This window comes from Clinocottus analis, unplaced genomic scaffold (assembly GCF_023055335.1).
Source record: "Clinocottus analis isolate CAN_PGR_092001 unplaced genomic scaffold, fCliAna1.0.p SCAF_16, whole genome shotgun sequence".
In the NCBI taxonomy this organism is placed as follows: Eukaryota; Metazoa; Chordata; class Actinopteri; order Perciformes; family Cottidae; genus Clinocottus; species Clinocottus analis.
The window spans coordinates 8158059-8176796 of NW_027175887.1; the positions used below are offsets into that span (position 1 = coordinate 8158059).

The window sequence follows — 18738 nt, forward strand, 5'->3', positions numbered from 1 at the left end:
TCTCTTTTTTTCTCGTACTTTACTTTAATCACAGTTGGTTACATTATTTTTAAAAATCAGGCTTATGGCCTCGCGGCTCGATCAGCGCTCTGCCACTTCAATTTGTTCACCATGGTCTCATTTGATGCGTTATACCTGTGCAGTAGCTAAACATCATGATTTTACCTTGGCTCACTGATATTCAGAGTAGTAATATGATCAATCCCAGTTTGGGCAGTAATCAGATTTCAGTTCACACAAATGGGAATTTAAAGTGAGTTGTTTAACGCAGTCACATTTTTGCAGGAGGTAACCCAGATTGTTGAGCCTCGCCTACCCTTGATCAGCTCTCTTTTTTTAAGTATGTCCGTGTGCCTGAAAGGGAACACAGCATCACTGTGAAAAGTAACACGGTTGAAAGAATCCATTATACCTTCTCCTTTTAGGCAAAAATCAATTGCAATTGCAAAGTGGTTGCTACGGGTGTGATTTGCAAGTGAATCAGTACAAGGGAGCAGAAAAAGTTGACAAAGTGTTCTACAAGGCCCATCTTTGTTTACAATGATGCAAGAGAGGATGATAGTAGAAATGGGCCTGCCTCGAGACATGTGGTTTCTCGTCATTTTAGTCTGCATCTAAAGGTTTACCAGTTACTTTGAACAGAAACATCAAACCAGGTCGGCTGTGTCATTGTACCGTCACTGTATTTAATCGCGCGTGCGTTTGCGTGCGGTCCCGGGCAGATAAAGAGCGGCGAGAATGCAGCCAACATAGCGGGAGAGCTGGTGAACCACACGCGGGGTCGGATCCAGGCTGGAGATGTCAGCTCGTCCGTGCGACTGATCGAGCAACTGCTGGACATACTGGATGCCCAGCTTCAGGCCCTGAGGCCCGCAAACAAGGAGTCAGCTGCACGGAACTACAACAAGGTAGAGCAAAGTGTAAACCCATGCATAAGCTCACACACGCCTGTATTTAATTCAAGCATTAGAAAAGGGTGCTGAGGTTAATGCGAATTTGCCCCCCTAGTGCACATGCAAGGACGAGTGAGTTTTTAATTTACAGTGTTTTTTTTTTTGTTTTTTTTTGTTTAGCTGTTTAATTCAATCCTTTGTTTTCTCCCTTCCAGCTGCAGAAGCGAGAGCGGACCTGTCGGGCCTACATCCAGGTAGCTTTTCTCTTTTATCTGCCTGCTTTACATGCCCGTGGAGTAGGACTGCTCTGCGACTTAGAATAACTGAGGGAAGATAAATCCTTGAGTAGACCGGGTTTGAGGATGAGATTCCTTTGGCTCAGTGCTCTGTATTTTGATTTATATTGCCTTTGGAATCATCACTTATAGAATTTCTGTTTTGTTTTTTCTCTGCTTTTCCCAAAGAGCAGTGAGAGTAAGTTTTGGTATAACTCCTGGCAGACATTGTTGCTGTACATATGCTTGAAATATGGGTTCAGCTAATGTGGAGGTCATCTCTGTCTTTGACATAATCTTAGCTGTGTTGCACTGTGATTCAGCCTAAGTGTATTATATTGGTCCATTTCATGTGCATTGCAGAAAAAGGTACAAGATTTGGGGCTCTGAGAAAATGTAATTTGACGATGGTACTGCATGAGGCAAGCGTTTGTGTTACTACACCCTTCTGTTCTTTTCCAATATTTGTGCAATATCTCTGGTTGTGAGAAGGCTGTAATCTAATATCATGAAAAGGCCATGTGCATGCCTCTTTTTAATGATGAAATGTGGCGCTCCGCAGCACATATTCTTTGGTGTATCTTGACCTGTCTGCAATAGACTGTAATATGACACCACACCTACTCATCCCTGTTGGTGCAAGATGAATTTAAAAGCTGCTGTGTGGTGTGTCACTGACTTCTGTTTTATGTCACTCGCTGCAAGTTAGCTCCTTACTGTTCAGAGGATAAACCAAAAACACCCTCCGTCTTTTTCTTTTCTAGCCGACGAATTCATTTTGTTAACAGCAATGCTCTTCATTCCACGCAGCAGTCAATCCTTCATTTTGAGAGGCCTGAGCAAGAGAATTACATGATTCATCAAGCAGGCTACTCCAATAAATTGGATAGCTGATACAACCATCAAAATTGCCATTAAATGAATTGTAAGTGTGAAATAGAAAAGTAATATGTCTGACATAGCACAGTAATAAATGTAGTGCAGGGAAGTGGTGAGTTTCTAGGAAATTATAGTGGAATTGGAGTGACTCTGTACATGGTGGTCAAGTAAAATGATTTAACTTAACAATATCATGCAGAAAACTGAGTGATACTAATAGTGTCTTATAAACAAATCAAGAACCAACTGATAATAACTAGATAGCTGATTTATATCTAACAGCACTTCCTGAAAACTGAGAACAGACTGTCTCTGGAGTGTCTAATAATTAGCTACTCCTGCAGTTATCTGTAAATCTGCATACTAACATTTTTCTGTCCTCTCATGTGCAGTAGAATATCATAGTAAACAGATAGTGGAGCTTTACTTCATGATTTCTTTGCAATTATAAAATCCTAGTGGACTGAGAAATAGCTTCTAAAGATTAAGTGGGAAAGAGCGATTAGATCTCAAATGACACAAGGATGAGAAAGTTAAAAACATCAATATTCCGCGCATTTAAACGTAATTTATATATTCACATCATATCTGGAACTACGTGTAAGCGATTCATTCATTATCGGGTGGATCTTGATTTATTTGTTACTCGTTCCTTGTCGACTGCTCTGGGTTTTGTGCACCTTGCTGTGAAGTGTTCTCAGTGTTCGTAAAGAACGCTTTGTCTTCTGCATGTGCCAGGCGGTGGTGCAGACAGTGGACAACTTGCTGCGTCCTGAGGCCCTGGAGTCGTGGCAGGACATGAACAGCACCGAGCAGGCCCACACCGCCACCATGCTACTAGACGTGCTGGAAAAAGGAGCTTTCCTGCTGGCCAACAACATGTATGGGAATCGGTTTACCGACCGAGCGCCCAGCGTTGGTAAGAAAGCAGCATTAATGGTGTGCTGATGATAGTGAATGTATGGATGAACTGCGGTTTGCGGAAGAAAAAGAAAAACTCCAGGCTGTGAATCTAACTTGTTGTATTTTTGCAAATTTGACAGCGTGGAAGTCTTCTTTTAACTCTTGCGTGCTGTGTTTCCGCCATCAGATCTCGAGGTGCACGTCCTGAACACAGAGATGGACCTGCAGGACTTGTCCTTCCCACAGAACTACGCCAGTGACAGCACCATCCAGCTTTCAGCTTCCACTATCAAACAGTACAGTCGCAACGGTCAGCAGCGCTCACCCCACCCCGTCCTCACCCCACAGCCAGACAAATTACACCGTCCCGTGCAGTCCACTTTTATGTTTCCATTTCATGCAAGCTTAAAACAATCTGCATGCAGTTGACTACATTATTGGTTCATAATAATAGGCTAATCAGATTAACAAAAGTGCTGAGACAATTTCTTTTCTTGATGGTTTCTTAACAGCAGTCTTAATAGAATAGCTGGGGAGGCGTGTAGATTACAATCGGCCCCAGTCTGACAGAGCAATCTCAGCACTCCCTCTCTTCTCTCTTCCCCATTCCATCCCCTCGCTCCGTCTCTTCGCCATCTTATCCCCCTCCCTCATCTCTCTTGTTTCTAACCCCCATCGCTGTCATCCCCCTCTCCATCGCTCCCCTCCTCCCTCCGTAGCCCCTCATCCCATACCTCTTTCTGTTTTCTGTCTCCGCTCGGCTCTGCAGTGGGAACGAGATTAGAATGATTGAAACAAACGCACATGAAATATTCATATGGAATAATAAGAGATCTGTGAATGCTTGAGGGATGAATGTTCCATTGCCCTCCACATTAAATCTCGCTCTCTTCCCCCAGTCAAAATGAAACGGTCCTTACCATCATTCTAACCTTCACTAACTCTCTCTCTCTGTCTCCCTCTCGCTCACCCTGTCACTCCCCACTCTCTATCTCTGTCACTCTCACTGCTATTACCATATTATGCCCCTATTTCTGTATTTGGTCTTTTTTCCCCTCCCCCATCCTCCTCCTCCTCCCCTCTCCTCCTTCTCCTCCTCCCTTTATTGTTCTGTCTGCATCCTCCTTTTAAAATACAATCGCCTTTTCTTTGCTGGCTTTCCCCTTCACTCTCTTCCTCTTCCTGTGTTTCTCTCCTCCATGTGCAGGACAAGTCAAGGTGGTGTTCATCCTATATAAAAATTTGGGGTCCTTCCTGTCCACTGAGAATGCCACGGTGAAGATGGAAGTTGACGGGCCAAGCCACGACAAGAAGCGCCTGGCGGTCAACTCGCATGTAATCGCTGCCTCCATCAACAAAGAGTCCAGCAGGGTGTTTCTCATCGAGCCGGTGGTCTTCACTCTCAAACACCTACAGGTGGCTTATCATAATGCAGTCAACAACATACTTCATTTTCATTCACATAGACTCCAATTTAACATTTTTCCATCATCCCACACTTTCCTTTTCTTTCTTCTCCAGTTGGATAATTACAACACTCCCAACTGCTCCTTCTGGAACTACTCTGAGCGCTCCATGACGGGCCAGTGGTCGTCGCAGGGCTGCAAGCTGCTGGACACCAACAGCACACACACCACCTGCTCCTGCAGCCACCTCACCAACTTCGCCGTGCTCATGGCTCACCGCGAGCCCGATGTGAGTAAACAAGAGCGGGGCAGACACACGGTTAAAATTCGAGCGGAGTAATTTATGCAGACGTTCATTCGTGCGAGCATTAGCGTTCGCCGGCTCTCAGTCACACACCCTCACACACATGCACATTAATGTACCCTCTCAAGGCTGACAAGCGCTTTGTTTTGAATTTTTCTATTTTCCTTCTTTCACTCCGACATTCAGGGAGGCACATGCTTAAAAATTCATGTCCCGCTACTTCTCGCTGACATTCACATGAATTTGAATGTCATGTATTTCAGGACGTCTTGTCTCTTGTCTCTACACTTTAGCTCCTTGCATATATTTACAAATATTAAATAAAGCAATTTTGCTCTTTCTCTCCCCTCCCCCTGTTCTGTCCATCTATCCCCTATTGTTTCATCCTTCCACTATTTTCCCATCTATCTCTGTCCATCTCCCATTCCCCGATCCTCCTATATTTTTCCTGCTCTATTTATCTGATCCTGTTGTGTATCTATGTCTCTCTGCCCTCTGTTTCTACCCGATTCCCCTCCACTCTCTCATTCCCCGTCTTTGTTTATGCAACGCTCCCCGGACCTCAGTACCAGGAGCGAATGCATGAACTGATCCTGTTTGTGATCACCTGGGTGGGGATTGTCATCTCCCTAGTGTGTCTAGCCATCTGCATCTCCACTTTCTGCTTCCTGCGGGGCCTGCAGACTGACCGCAACACCATCCACAAGAACCTATGCATCAATCTCTTCATCGCCGAGCTGCTCTTCCTCATTGGCATCGACAAGACAGAATACCATGTGAGTGTCTAGCCAAGTGGCCAGGATGTTGGGGTTACCTCATGAAATAGGTTTTTACTTCAGTTTATATTCTTCTTTAAAACTCAACATCATCAGGTCAGTTTTTAATTTTTCAAAACTACGTCCTTGATCTCACGTCCTTCTTCTCTTTAATTCTAATATTTTCAATTCTCCTCTTCTTCTCTTCTCTCTTCCTTGATGCTGTCTTCAGATTGCCTGTCCCATCTTTGCTGGCCTTCTGCATTTCTTCTTCTTGGCTGCCTTCTCCTGGATGTGTCTGGAGGGTGTGCAACTCTATCTCATGCTGGTGGAGGTCTTTGAGAGCGAGTACTCCCGCAAAAAGTACTACTATCTGTGCGGCTACTGCTTCCCCGCACTGGTGGTGGGCATCTCCGCGGCCATAGACTACAGGAGCTATGGGACCAAGAAAGCGTACGTGTGAAGACAGGTCTTTTGCACCTGCAGATTGAGAAGTAGGATTATACTATTCCCCCAGCTGGATATATAATATGCAGTGCTGTGTGAACGGCTCTTGCACCTCCCTGCGGACTGGCTTTTCTGAACACACTTTGCCAAAGCCTGATGATTAGCCTTCATAAGATAATCCGCTGAGACAGGGAAATAGTGTGTGCAATTCTGGCTGTGTGCGCGTGTCGAAAAGTGTGTGTGTGTGTGTGTGTGTGTGTGTGTGTGTGTGTGTGTGTGTGTGTGTGTGTGTGTGTGTGTGTGTTGGTGAGCTTGTGTGTAACTCTCTCTTCTCCTTTGTGCCACTCCAGATGCTGGCTGCGAGTGGATAACTACTTCATCTGGAGCTTCATTGGACCCGTTTCATTTGTTATTATGGTATTAGCTTTACTGTCAGACAGTATTATTTCCCTCTCTATTTTGATATCATCCAGTCAAACCAAAAGTGTTTCACGATGCTTGTTTTCATGAGGTTGTTAACGGTGCAACGCCAGTACTTTTGGTGCAGACTGTAATGTTCAACACACATTTGTTTGATTCTTCCTTTTTTCCTTCCGTAGCTCAACCTCATTTTCCTCATGATCACTTTACACAAGATGATCCGCAACTCTTCCGCACTCAAACCTGACTCCAGCCGCCTGGATAACATCAAGTGAGTTCTAATTATTTAATCACGTATGATAAATAAACCACACAGCCAGATTAATTCCTAATTGATTTAGTAACTCTGTATCAAGTCAATATTTGTCAATATTTCCATGTCCACTCCACTTCCATAAGGTCGTGGGCTCTGGGGGCCATTGCTCTGCTGTTCCTGTTGGGAATGACGTGGGCTTTTGGCCTCCTCTTTATCAATGAGAACACGGTCATCATGGCTTACCTCTTCACCACCTTCAACGCCTTCCAGGGCATGTTCATCTTCATCTTCCACTGTGCCCTTCAGAAGAAGGTAACGATCCAAGACTAGTCTATGAAGACTTGTATAAATAAATATATAGTTTTGAATAAGGAGATGAATGTGAAGATGAATGGATGTGCATGTCTGAAGATTGAATATTCAGAGTGATTGCATTTTGCTGCTGCTGTGTGTTAAAAGCCTTTGCTGCTCCACATTGGGTCTTAAACTAAGTGTTTGTGTTTACGAGTGGCTTTAAAACCTGCCCGCTGTGCCTGTGGTGTTGTTTCTTTACAGGTCCATAAGGAGTACAGTAAGTGTCTGCGTCACTCCTACTGCTGCAGCCGCACCTCCACCACCAGCTCCCACGGCTCCCTGAAGAACTCGGGCCTACGTGCCAACAACCGCTACTACAGCGGCAGCCAAGCTCGCCACGCAGCCGCCCACCGGCAGGTGCGTGCAAGACCGAGCCGCACACGTGAACGATGGCACACGCAAAGCAGTGCACACACAGCACTGTCGAGTTTTAAAAACGTATTGTTCTTTTTTCGTAACCTTTTTTGTTGTAGGGCGGTAAAGATTCAATAATTAGCTCTAGAAACGAGGGGACATTTCCTCGTAATGCTGCTTTTCCCCCCTTTGTTTTAAAAGGTCTGTTATGCAAGAGACGCACCTAATCAATACAAATGACGCATGATTACTTTTGCGAAGCACGTAAATTTACTTAGTTAACTTTTCAGCTCACAGTCAAATTGTTTTAATTTGCCAATGAGAAAAAGACAAGCCGCAAGTAAAGCACCAGTGTCACAGTACATGTTGTTTCAGTGACGGAGCAGAGTTAAATGTGTTACTTCATAAAATATAATGATGCGTTCAGCTTTTCACTTTTAAGTTACCAGCCATTACTGGCAGCCCTGTGCTTTCCACATGACTCATTATTAAAGATATCCTTTGAAGCCCATGTACTATTTATAGACACCGGCACCATACAAGACATCCGGAAATACTGTGCACGCTGGCATAAGCGCTATGGCACATATGACACTTACTGTACACACACATTGACAATAAATCCTCACAATCAACAAACAAGCTTCCGCACACTGTAATAGGACGCTTCCAAAGAACAATTGTATCAACGACTGCAATCATGTCTTACACATCTCCAGTTTATTAGTCCCCCTCATGATAACATGACATGGCTGTGTACCTCTTTACCCAACGCCTCAATCTCTTTGTTTGCCGTGTTTGCCTATTGTTCTTTGTGGATTAGAGCGGGCCCCACAGTTTTGATTACAGCAGCCCCACTGAGTTACAAAGTCGACCCGTCGCGTTTCTATATTTAACTTGTTGTCTGTTTGCTGCCACTCACTGAGCTCTGCTCCTTCTTCCAGAGTCGGATCCGCAGGATGTGGAACGACACGGTTCGAAAGCAGACGGAATCGTCTTTCATGGCGGGAGATATCAATAGCACCCCGACACTCAACCGCGGTGAGGCCTCCCTCTATCGCTGCTCTGCTTCCTCTCCGTTAAGTTGTACGCGCTTAAATGCACACATAGCCCATAGAGTCCAGCATACTCATATAGACGTATTGAACAAAGACACATAAAGCAGAAGTGGACATAGCCCAGGCAAAGCACTGTTATAGAGTCTTAAATGTGCACAGTATACAGGATGATGAAATATATCCCTCGCCTCGTGTATTAGGGTCAACTAATGATTTAGATCGCCCTGCAGCCAGAAGGGCAGCCAGCAAATAACAGTTAGCAGCCTTAATGGCTTGAATTGAATAGCATATGGTTGAAGGATGGTTGGTGGGTTTTCAGTTTGCGGCAGCCGCCAGTCAGTAAAAGCTCAAACACTCTGATGTGTAAATGTGTGTGTGGGTGGGTCATAATATACTCTTGTTTTTGTAATTAGGGTAACTTATAATATTTGTTTTGTATTTAAAGTAATAAATATTAATTATCTTAAAGGAAAAGGGAGTGTCGCCACCTGACCACATCATAGATCACGTCCACAACGGGGGTATCGTTATTTTTCAACACATAAGTGGTTTGCAGCCAGTTGCAATGAAATAGTTCATCCTTAAAGATGAGTCATCCGTCTTTGCTTCATTTGTTGATTTTGTTTTGCGATTTCCAGTTTTTGCTGATAGTGTTGCTCGCTAGAGCTTCGTATCACAGTTTATCATTTCAAATGTATGAGATATTGATTCTGGCGCCCAACAACACAGCAAGATGACATATTCAATGTGTAACTGTAGCCCACTATTTGAGGTGATTTGTGTTTTCCTCCATTCTTTTCAGTGATGTAATTGTGACGTTGGCTGTAAAAGGGTCTATACAGAATTGCATGTGTTGTGATTCATCATTATGGAAAAACATTGTTATGGCTGCGAGTTAACCCGAGATTGCCAGCCGGAGATTGCCATCCCTAGTTTGAACTCTGTTCTCGTAGCCTTTTTTATAGTGTCACGGGATCAATTGCATCCATTTCTTCCCTGCCTGAATGCAGTGACGCATGCCCTCCCCGCTGAACTCCCCACAGGACACGAATAGCACACTAGCAATTATTTAAGAAGTGAAAAATGTGTATGCAGTCACCGATTGTCTCAGCCTCAGCAACCGGTGGCGTCACCGCTGCAGTCATCACTAACACAGAGGCGATCAAGGTTGGCTCAGGTTTCCGGAGCGGGGAGGTGAGGGTGTTGATGATGGCAACAGAGGCAGTTGCTAAATCAGCCGTCACTCTCTATGCTAATTTCATCCATTTTGTTTTTAATGAACTGATTAGCGTGTGAATGAACAGGGGGTAATTATTCTAATTGAAGAGAGTGACAGGAGCAAGGCAGGAGGTGAGGGAGAGGGTGCTCTGAGTGAGCTGCAAGGATGAGGGGGTGTATGTATGTATGTATGTATGTATGTATGTATGTATGTATGTATGTGCGAGTGTGTCAATGTGTGTGTGTGTGTGTGTGTGTGTGTGTGTGTGTGTGTGTGTGTGTGTGTGTGTGGTCAGGCGGGTCAGTTTCCGGGGCTTTTCGTCACGACAGAGCAATCACCAGGGCTGTTAAGACACACAATGTGGATCCTTCCATGTTGAGCTGTCAAACACAAACAACTGTGCTGTGAAGCTTTTATTTTTTGGGGCTTCTGAGAAAAGTTTGTCAGTTGGCAGAAAGTAAAAGACAAAGGGAGGGAGGGAGGAGAGAAGCGAGAGACAGAGCAAGACGCCATCATGGAGGAGTAATTAAAGAGGCCAAATCCGGAGAAGAGAAGCTGCGTCGCTATAACTGGCATCTAGGATCTCTTTGATTCCTCCACTTCACTTCTTTATGAACCACAATCTCTTTCTGAGAATAGTAATGTGTCCAGAAGACACAGCATGAAGAACACACACACACACACACACACCCTACCATGATTCCCTGTGTCCTACTTTCTCTCGCCACTTAAAGCTTGTTCCTTTAATTTTCTACAGGATATTCCTATGAGGTACGCACAGGCAGCTAATCCCAACTAATTTGGTGTTGTTTGTAAAAATCCTGGCACGAGGAACTGAGGAAATGTGGTTGAGTCAAGACACAGCCAAACGAGCCAGAGAATAGAGGGAGAGGGGTTTGTGTGGCATGCCAGAAAGATGGACAGCGGAAGTGTAAGAGGAGGGAAAATGACAAATAAATAGCTGTGTGAGTGCATATTTTATTTTTTTTAGAATTCCCTACTCCCTTGCTGTGTGATGAACGGTAGGCGTGAGACCTGAAGGTTGCACTTTGCCTAGGACGACTCTCCGTCATGCTGTCCTATTTTTAATTTCATGGCATTTCTGTTGGAGTTGCCTGAGGCTCGAGCCATACAAGGGCATTATACAACATTCCGTGTGCCATTTCCTTGAATTATATTTGTCTTGTAGTGGCATTCACATTGCACTGGGAAATTAACTGTGTTTCAATGGCTGCACCCCTAGACTACATAATGGCATGCATTACTGTTCTCCCCCATCTGACTACATTGTCAGGAGCCAAAAGGAGAAAAAAAAGAATGGCAACGCTCCAAACAGCACCTTTCCCCTGCAATTGTATTTTTACGCAAAGGTTACAATCAGCACTCATAAACATTGAGGAGAACACTGTGAAATGCATTACTCCATAAAGCACCGGCATAACAAAAAATAACCCCATCTGAATAAACAGTAAATATTTTTATGATTCCAGATGTTATTACCGAGTCTGGAAACGTGCATTTCAGAGCGTTACACCTATTGTGTGTTGTGTTTTGGCTTGTGACTGCTTTGCTCACATTTGAGACAAAGATAAGAGCCCGTTTATGACTGTTTGTTTGTTTCTTAAATGTTTGTGTCTTGCAGCAACCATGGGCAACCACCTTTTGACGAACCCGGTGTTACAGACTCGCACTGGTACCTCTCCCTACAACACTCTGCTGGCTGAGAGCTTCACACCACCCTCACCGGGTGTCTTCAACTCTACCGGTTAGCTCCGAAACAGAAGTCTGTGTGTGCACGCTTGTCGGTACCTGTGTGTATGCCGTAATCAGTAGCTGTCCTTCTGACAGTTTGACACAAATGAATCCCTATATTTGTGTGTGTGTGTGTGTGTGTGTGTGTGTGGTGCGGAGGAATCTTTGCAGTGAACAAATCAGTGTGGTCATAGGTTTACATTGCTCGCAGATAAATACAATATAGTTAAATAATACTATTACTTAGCCAGACAAATAACAAAGAGAGAGCGCTTGGTGTCACCACTGGAAAACAGCTCATTCACTCCTACAAAATGCACAATAGCACACCCACACACAATGAGCATCTGGCGACGGTGCACCGGGATAAAGAACAAAAGAGAGAAAATCTTGGTGGAGTGCATCATCAGAAACATCTTATTCACTAACTACCAAATGTGGAAAAGCGCAACACACATGCTCTGGCGACAACCCACCAGGATAACATTTTTAAAAAGAGAAATATTAGTGTCGACGCGCCGGTAGAAAAACGCTTAATCGATCCCACTAAATGCCCAAAAGCGCACCCACACGCACGTCTGGCGGCGGCGCACCAGGATGAAGAAAAATGTCTTGCCGCCAACAAAGTACAAAAATAAATAAATAATTTAGTGCCGAAGCGTTTTTTTAAGCTTCTCCTCGAGATGTCGAATGAGGCTTTAAATGTTTGTTTTTTTAAAATATTTTGCGATGATATCACTTGATGGAAAACATATGATTTCATGTTAGTATTGTTATATAATGTGACGTTATTAAAAACAGCTTCAACCGCTGTGTGGCCTCCAGTTTACAGTCTCCTGCAGATCCTCGTCTGTCAAAAAAGTAAGCAGCTGTACAGGCGCCATTACCTGGACCAAATCGGACTAGACTAATCTAATCAGATTGAAGGGTTTTGCATATGTAGACAGGCTCTTCAGTACGTTGTCATCAAGTTTAGCATTTCTGCGAAAAGTCTGCTTTCAACTAAGCCAAGGATATCGAGCTCCTTCAGATGGACAAACGTGTCTTTCATTTCTCCAGTGAGGCTGTCAAGAACATTATATATATATTGTTTCCCACTCATCTCTTGACAGGATTTGTGGCGCCGATCTCCTTATTTATCTTTTGTTTTCTCCGACAAACACACGCAAGCGTTCAACAATATTTAATAGATTGGCAGAGCTCTTGCTCTCGTCGTTTCCTTCAAAGCCTTGCTCTTGCTTGGCAAGGTAACATGTCTGTTTCTGTGCCTTTCAATTGTGCGTGCTGGTATGGAGCCTGCGTTGCTCATCCAGGGTCGTGTCAATTCGACTTTTGCTGAGGGTTGTCATGGTGATCTAAGAGCCGACATGAGCCGCTGTTGGTAAATTGGTCAAGTCCCAGTAGCTCCATTTCATCTCCACGCTGTCGCTGCTGGAGGAGAAGCGAATGCATGGTAAACTAAAACACACATAGCCGGTCCTTCTTTCCACGTAAGTCCTTAAAATCTTAAACCCTTGTCCGCAGGCCAGGTGTTGTACCATTAGTGATCGCATCTCCTTTTGTCTTGAAAAGATAATGTTTGAAATATCCACGCTGACCGAAGCTAATCAGCTATCAGCTAGGTGTGACCGCGAAGTGCGCTGGTTGGCGCCGGGCCAGAGCGAGAGGCAGGGGTCATGTGACCTCATGCATAGTCCACCCGCTGATGAGTAACGCATGATCAAATCTTCAACGTCGTTGGCCTACGACACCTCGAACTTCATGGGTCTAGAAAGGTATTTTAAAGAGCAAATTAAAAAAGTGGCACACTGGTTTGTGTAAGCCTCACACGAGTAATGAATCGGAAACATTTTGAATGAAACAAAAAATGCAATTCATAAAATTATGAATCATGAATGTAAATTAATGAGAAATAAATACTACAGCCCATCATGCAATCTCTGCATCTCATTTGAGCTTCTATGATATAGTTTTTTGCTGTGTGTGTGTGTGTGTGAGTGTGTGTGTGTGTGTGTGTGTGTGTGTGTGTGTGTGTGTGTGTGTGTGTGTGTGTGTGTGTGTGTGTGTGTGTGTGTGTGTGTGTGTGTGTGTGTCTGTGTGTGTGTGTTTGTGTGCGAGAGCGCCTGTTGTTTTTTCCGACTTTGTAGCTGTCAGACAGATTCACGAGCCTGAGCAGAACAGAGCCAAACAGCGCTTACAGCCTAACCAGCCATCTGGTCAGATCTCGAATCTTCATGAGAACGGCAGCCACAAATTGATTTAGAAGTTTAGCTGCAGCTGTGACTGCCAGAAATCTTGAGGACAGTTTTTCTGTTCCCAGGCAGAAAAAGTAGTCTGCTTAAATCATGACAGATTGTAGAAAAGGATCAGGCAGCTCTGTGGCCCGGGACGGCCCATCTGTGTGGAGGTCACTCAGGTGTGTGTGTGTGTCCGTGCGTGTGTGACTACTTGCTTCTATCTTTAAACAGCCCGATGGCTGTTTATCTCATTGCTGCACGCCTACATCCTTCTTTGGATGCATATCACTGCTGAATGTTCTGGTAATTGCTTCACTACATACTAATATTTACTTGGTAAGGGAGAACTGTGACTGCGTGTGGCTGGCTGCTGGCTGAGAGTGCACTTGCAGTGTATCAGGCCTAGTGTCTGAGGACTGAAATTTAAGGCAGCGTTTCTGTTAAATATTTTAAAACCTCTCTGCACTATACGTCAGGGCTGATGGCCACGGGCTTGGCAGCCAAGACATTTTTAGAAGAGAGTGGGAGAGGAAGTAGGGAGAGCACTTCATTAGAATGTCTAATTACCCACACCACCACTGAAAAACGTTGATTAAAGTCCTACTACTACATATAAAAAAAAGAAGAAAATCACTTTTGGAGGCTGTGGTTTTTGCTTTGCGGTGTGATGGTAATTTGAGAGAAAAAGCAAAACATCTGGTGTGTTGAAAGAATGTCGTAAAATAAACATAACTGCTACTGTACAAGGTTTTTATATGAATTATGTATGTACCCACATATCACTGACAGTGGTAAATAAATATCCAGAATATTTTCTTTGGCTTAGATGTAAATGTAGGAGGAATTTGGTGCCAAACAAACAGCTCCGAGTTTGCATAAATCAGAGTTCATGTGACTGCACATGTGTTTCTGCGTGTGGTAAGAGTTGGATGGTTTGATATCGAGTGTGAGAGAGACAGAGAGAAAAGAAAAGGGGCCAATGGACAAGGATATTTTTTATTCCATTAATGGTTCCCTTTTGAAATGTCTTAATGATGAATGAATCAACTTAATGTTACACCATTAAAGAACACTTACTGACTAGTTTCTTTCATTTTATTCTCTTCACATGACTTTCTCTGGGACACATAGGAACCTTCCGTGATCCAAGTAAGTGCAATTCACCCCAGTCCACATAATTCTATCTGATATTTATCCCTCTGTTCTCACCAACACTTGTATCTGACTGTATCATAACAATGCCAAAACCCTCTGTCTCCTGTCTTTCTTCTATTTGTGTTTGGGTCTAGAGAGCACGTTATCAAAGGCCCGCGACCCCTGTGGGATGGAAACCCTGCCCTTGAATGGTAACTTCAATAACAGCTACTCCCTGCGCAGTGGCCCAGGGGGTGTGGGCGGGGGCAGCTGTGACTTCCTGGGTGGTGGAGGCGGAGACAGTCCCCCGCCCCTCCTCAATCCCCGCGGCTCAGAGGCACTGGGAGGCGGAGGCATCCGACGAAACCTCTCTGATGCCGCTGCCTTCGAAAAAATGATCATCTCTGAGCTCGTGCACAACAACCTAAGAGGTGGTGTTGGAGGAGGAGGAGGATCAGGAGGAGGAGGAGGAGGAGGAGGTGACGTAGGGGACAGGGTGTGTGGCAGCCTGGCCAGGGGACGTCCTCACGGTGGGGTTGGTCGGGGGACATTGGGGGCCGGGCCAGAGCTGTCTATGAGCATGGATGAAGACGAGGACTTTATGAGAGAGGGGCGGCAGCGCACCCCGCAGGATGTGGAGCTGCTATATAAAGCTCTGGAGGAGCCCCTGCTGTTGCAGCGAGCCCAGTCGGTCCTCTACCAAAGCGACCCAGAGGAGTCAGAGAGCTACACAGCCGACCTCACCGAGAGCCTCGGCCACAGCGGCCACAGCGGCCAGAGCGCTGGTGGGCAGGTGGGCAACAGAGCGCCAGACTCCCCTGCCCGTGACTCCCTGTACACCAGCATCACCAACCTGCGAGACTCACCTTACCCCGACAGCAGTCCTGAGCCCCTGGAGGTGGTCCCCCGTTCAGCCCAACCCCCTGAGGAGCTGTACTACAGCTCCGGGAGGCCCGCCCTGGGCTCTCGTGGGGCCCCCATGCAGACCTTCTACCAGGCTCCACCCCGGAGACCGAGTGGGGACGGACACCTGGCCCAGGAGCCTGCCCACAATGAGGGAGACGGACAGATGCAGCTGGTCACCAGCCTGTGACTGGCGCCTGGAGGAGGAAGTTGGAGACTAATGTGATGGCCAAAGCCGCCTCCTAGCCCGCCTCGTTCTCGTGTCTCTCCACTTTCTGCTTGTTTGGTTGCCTTTATTTCTCTTGACTTTTATTTAGCTAACAGATGAGCAGAGTGACCTTCAGGGGGAGTCGTGGCTGCCTTTATCTTGAACCCTCCCTCGTCTTAAGGAGATGAGTGATGGGTGTATTTCTGTGGAGCCTTCGTCGGCTCTCTCCAACCCCAGTCCTCCCCACTTCCTTTGGTACCCTAAGGCCAAGTCCAGCACTCTGAATGTACCGATCCACCCCCTTTACCTTCAGATATTTAAAAACTTACAAACTTACTTAAAAGTTTTTTATATGTAATTTCTCTTCAGACCTGCTTCCTGAGATGGGAATATCATTTTATATTTAGTCTCATTTCCCGTTCGTACCATCAATAGGTCTTTTTTGAGTCATCATTTGATCGGAGTAGTTAGCTGTGGAGACAGGGAATATAGTACACTATTAAAACCTAAAAAATGTCTCACTGAAAGCTCTTCATTGTTGCCAAAAATATCTTTTATTGAGCCAGAACAGAAACTAGAGCATTCACAATTCAAACAAACACACACACACACACACACACACACACACACACACACACACACACACACACACACACACACGCGTATGCTCACTCACCCAGAAGTGCTCATTACTGAACATCAAAAGTGAAGACAGTACTCCATCTAAGTAAAAGGGAACAGGAGTCTTTGTTCCAAGCAGGCAGTGGGAGCAGATTCAGAGTAGTTGCCTTCATTTTCTCTTGCTGTGAATAAACGACAATGTACAGAAGTGGAGTAGAGGCAGAGATGGAGACTGAAGAGCCGCTGCACCCGCCCTCCAGAGCAGCAGAACCTGCATCCATAAGGCTGGCCGATCATCTCCACTGTTCTCTCTGGTTGTTTGCTTCAGGCATTTGAAAAGTTAAATGACTGCCTTGCTTTTGTTTTGAAGAGAGTATTCAATTTGTTGACTTTGGGGTCTGCATCCTCTGGGGGCTGCAACAGCGGACTGGTGTCGCCTCCTCCCCCCTCCCCCTGTACTTTGCTGTTAGAGCCAGTTGAAGTGGACTTGTTTCCTGTGCGTGGTTGTGACAAGCAAGACTGTAAACACCGCAAACTCACTGGTCGACCAATTGGTATAGCCGTGTACATAAGAACCACACATGAATCTACTTTATTCCTACTATGTAAATAAAGACACCAGATGATCAAAAGCAACAAAAAGTAACAAATACTATGAAATATGACTTCTTGTACTGCAACAAACCAACGAAAGAAAAAAATAAAATGTTTTGGAGTTTGTGAACTGAATGATGAACTCTCTCTCTCTCTCCCCCCCGTTGCTTGATCTCTCACCCTCTCGCTCTTCTGTGCCACTCAGTGAAAAAGGGAGAAAGGCAGAGAGAGAGAGACAGATTATAATGTGTAGTAAATTGTATTTATACAAATAAAAAAACGGAACAAAAAAAATATTCCGGCAGAATTTTGATGTAATATAATCCGTTACATGTAGTTAATGTTTGACCTTTGACATTCCCGGGGTGGAATTGCAGAAGGCAGCGGGAGGTGTGAGGCAAGCAACATAGATGTCATCAAAATGTCATTGTGTGCCTCACAGGCACGATAAAGCATTGTGGCTGAAGGGATTTGGTTTGTTCTTGTATTATTTGGAAGATATAACCAGATTATATACTTTTAACAACATGGGTTTTAGCATGTAAAATAATGACGTTTGTTTTGCTATCAGAGAATATTGCATTTTGCTGTTTCTTACGGATAGATTCAGCATTTATCCACAGCCCAATGTGACAATTTCTCAATTTCCCGTGTGCATGTGTGTGCCTCTGAATGTGTCTGAATGGCTGCTTGTGTGTGTTAAGAGTCCAGTGTGTGCGAGCCGCGCACACAACACTATTGAACGTTTTTATTTGTGTGTGTGTGTGTGTGTGTGTTTGTGTGTGACATGACTTGAATGCTCATCAGACAAAAGGGGGATGCATCTCAGAGAGCTGCCATACTTCTCCGCCTCAAATGGAAGTTGCTCTTCCCGTGGCGTTTAGGTACAAGGAGGACAGTAGAAATCAGACCGCCTCGGGACGACATATGATAACCATATACCATGAAAATGACAAGCAGGGTTGACTGATCGGGAGGAACACGTTTCCAATATGCCACCTTATGCAAGCGATACATTTGAGAAATTAGCTGTCAAGCGAGAGACGCTCAGGAGGCTCGTTTCATCCAGCGGAAATCTGTCTGACCTTTAAAAAAATACTGAGAGTTTGCCTTCTTCTACGCTGTATTTATAGGTATTTGTTATGGTTTATTTATCAGGAGGTTTTTTCAACATGATTTTTGAATACTTATTCACATTGATTTATTCATGGGGCTGTTTTTGATTTGTCTCCCTCGTGAACCTGCGCTAAGCATAAAGAGTGTGATGTGTGGACAGAACGGGAGCAGAAATAGATGCCTCCACTGCAGTGTGACATTTGGATCGGGCCTGGCTGTCCCACTTCTAAGAGAACTCAAAGGACGGCTTTTAGATGTGGCTCCTGGGGCTGAAAGAGAGAAGAGGGTTAAAGGCAGATAAGGGAGAGGGATTACAAGGATTCTCCACCATTTATTCTTGTTATTCAAATCACTTGTGCAAGTAACATTGTATGGGCCACGGAGCGCGATGAGGCTCAGAGAGACGGCCCTAGTATCGTCACTTGAGCCATGGGGAGTGTGTGTGTGTGTGTGTGTGTGTGTGTGTGTGTGTGTGTGTGTGTGTGTGTGGGGAGCGGGTGGGGGGGGCGTGTGCAATACTGCTTTGATGGTGCATGACTTGGGTTTGCAGCTGAACCTGGGAGCTGTCTGTGTTTACAAATGAAAAGACAATGTGTACACATATTCTGCTCTGCTGCAGTGCTGGACAATGTGAAAGGCGGATCTCACGG

At 45.0% G+C, this 18738-nt stretch overlaps 1 protein-coding gene across 1 annotated transcript in view; it reads left to right on the forward strand.

Annotated features, from left to right (window-relative positions):
• adgrl1a (adhesion G protein-coupled receptor L1a) overlaps positions 1-18529 on the forward strand; it is an 89833-nt gene extending 71304 nt beyond the window's left edge. The window contains exons 10-25 of the mRNA XM_068579546.1: positions 723-908; positions 1109-1147; positions 2786-2966; positions 3138-3260; positions 4158-4366; positions 4472-4645; positions 5227-5436; positions 5648-5868; positions 6213-6279; positions 6462-6553; positions 6682-6850; positions 7094-7249; positions 8191-8287; positions 11166-11288; positions 14644-14661; positions 14802-18529. Coding sequence (XP_068435647.1) covers positions 723-908; positions 1109-1147; positions 2786-2966; positions 3138-3260; positions 4158-4366; positions 4472-4645; positions 5227-5436; positions 5648-5868; positions 6213-6279; positions 6462-6553; positions 6682-6850; positions 7094-7249; positions 8191-8287; positions 11166-11288; positions 14644-14661; positions 14802-15739 — 3003 coding nt within the window. The 3' untranslated portion in view covers positions 15740-18529. The remainder of the gene's footprint in view (positions 1-722; positions 909-1108; positions 1148-2785; positions 2967-3137; positions 3261-4157; positions 4367-4471; positions 4646-5226; positions 5437-5647; positions 5869-6212; positions 6280-6461; positions 6554-6681; positions 6851-7093; positions 7250-8190; positions 8288-11165; positions 11289-14643; positions 14662-14801) is intronic.
• Positions 18530-18738: the final 209 nt, after the last annotated feature.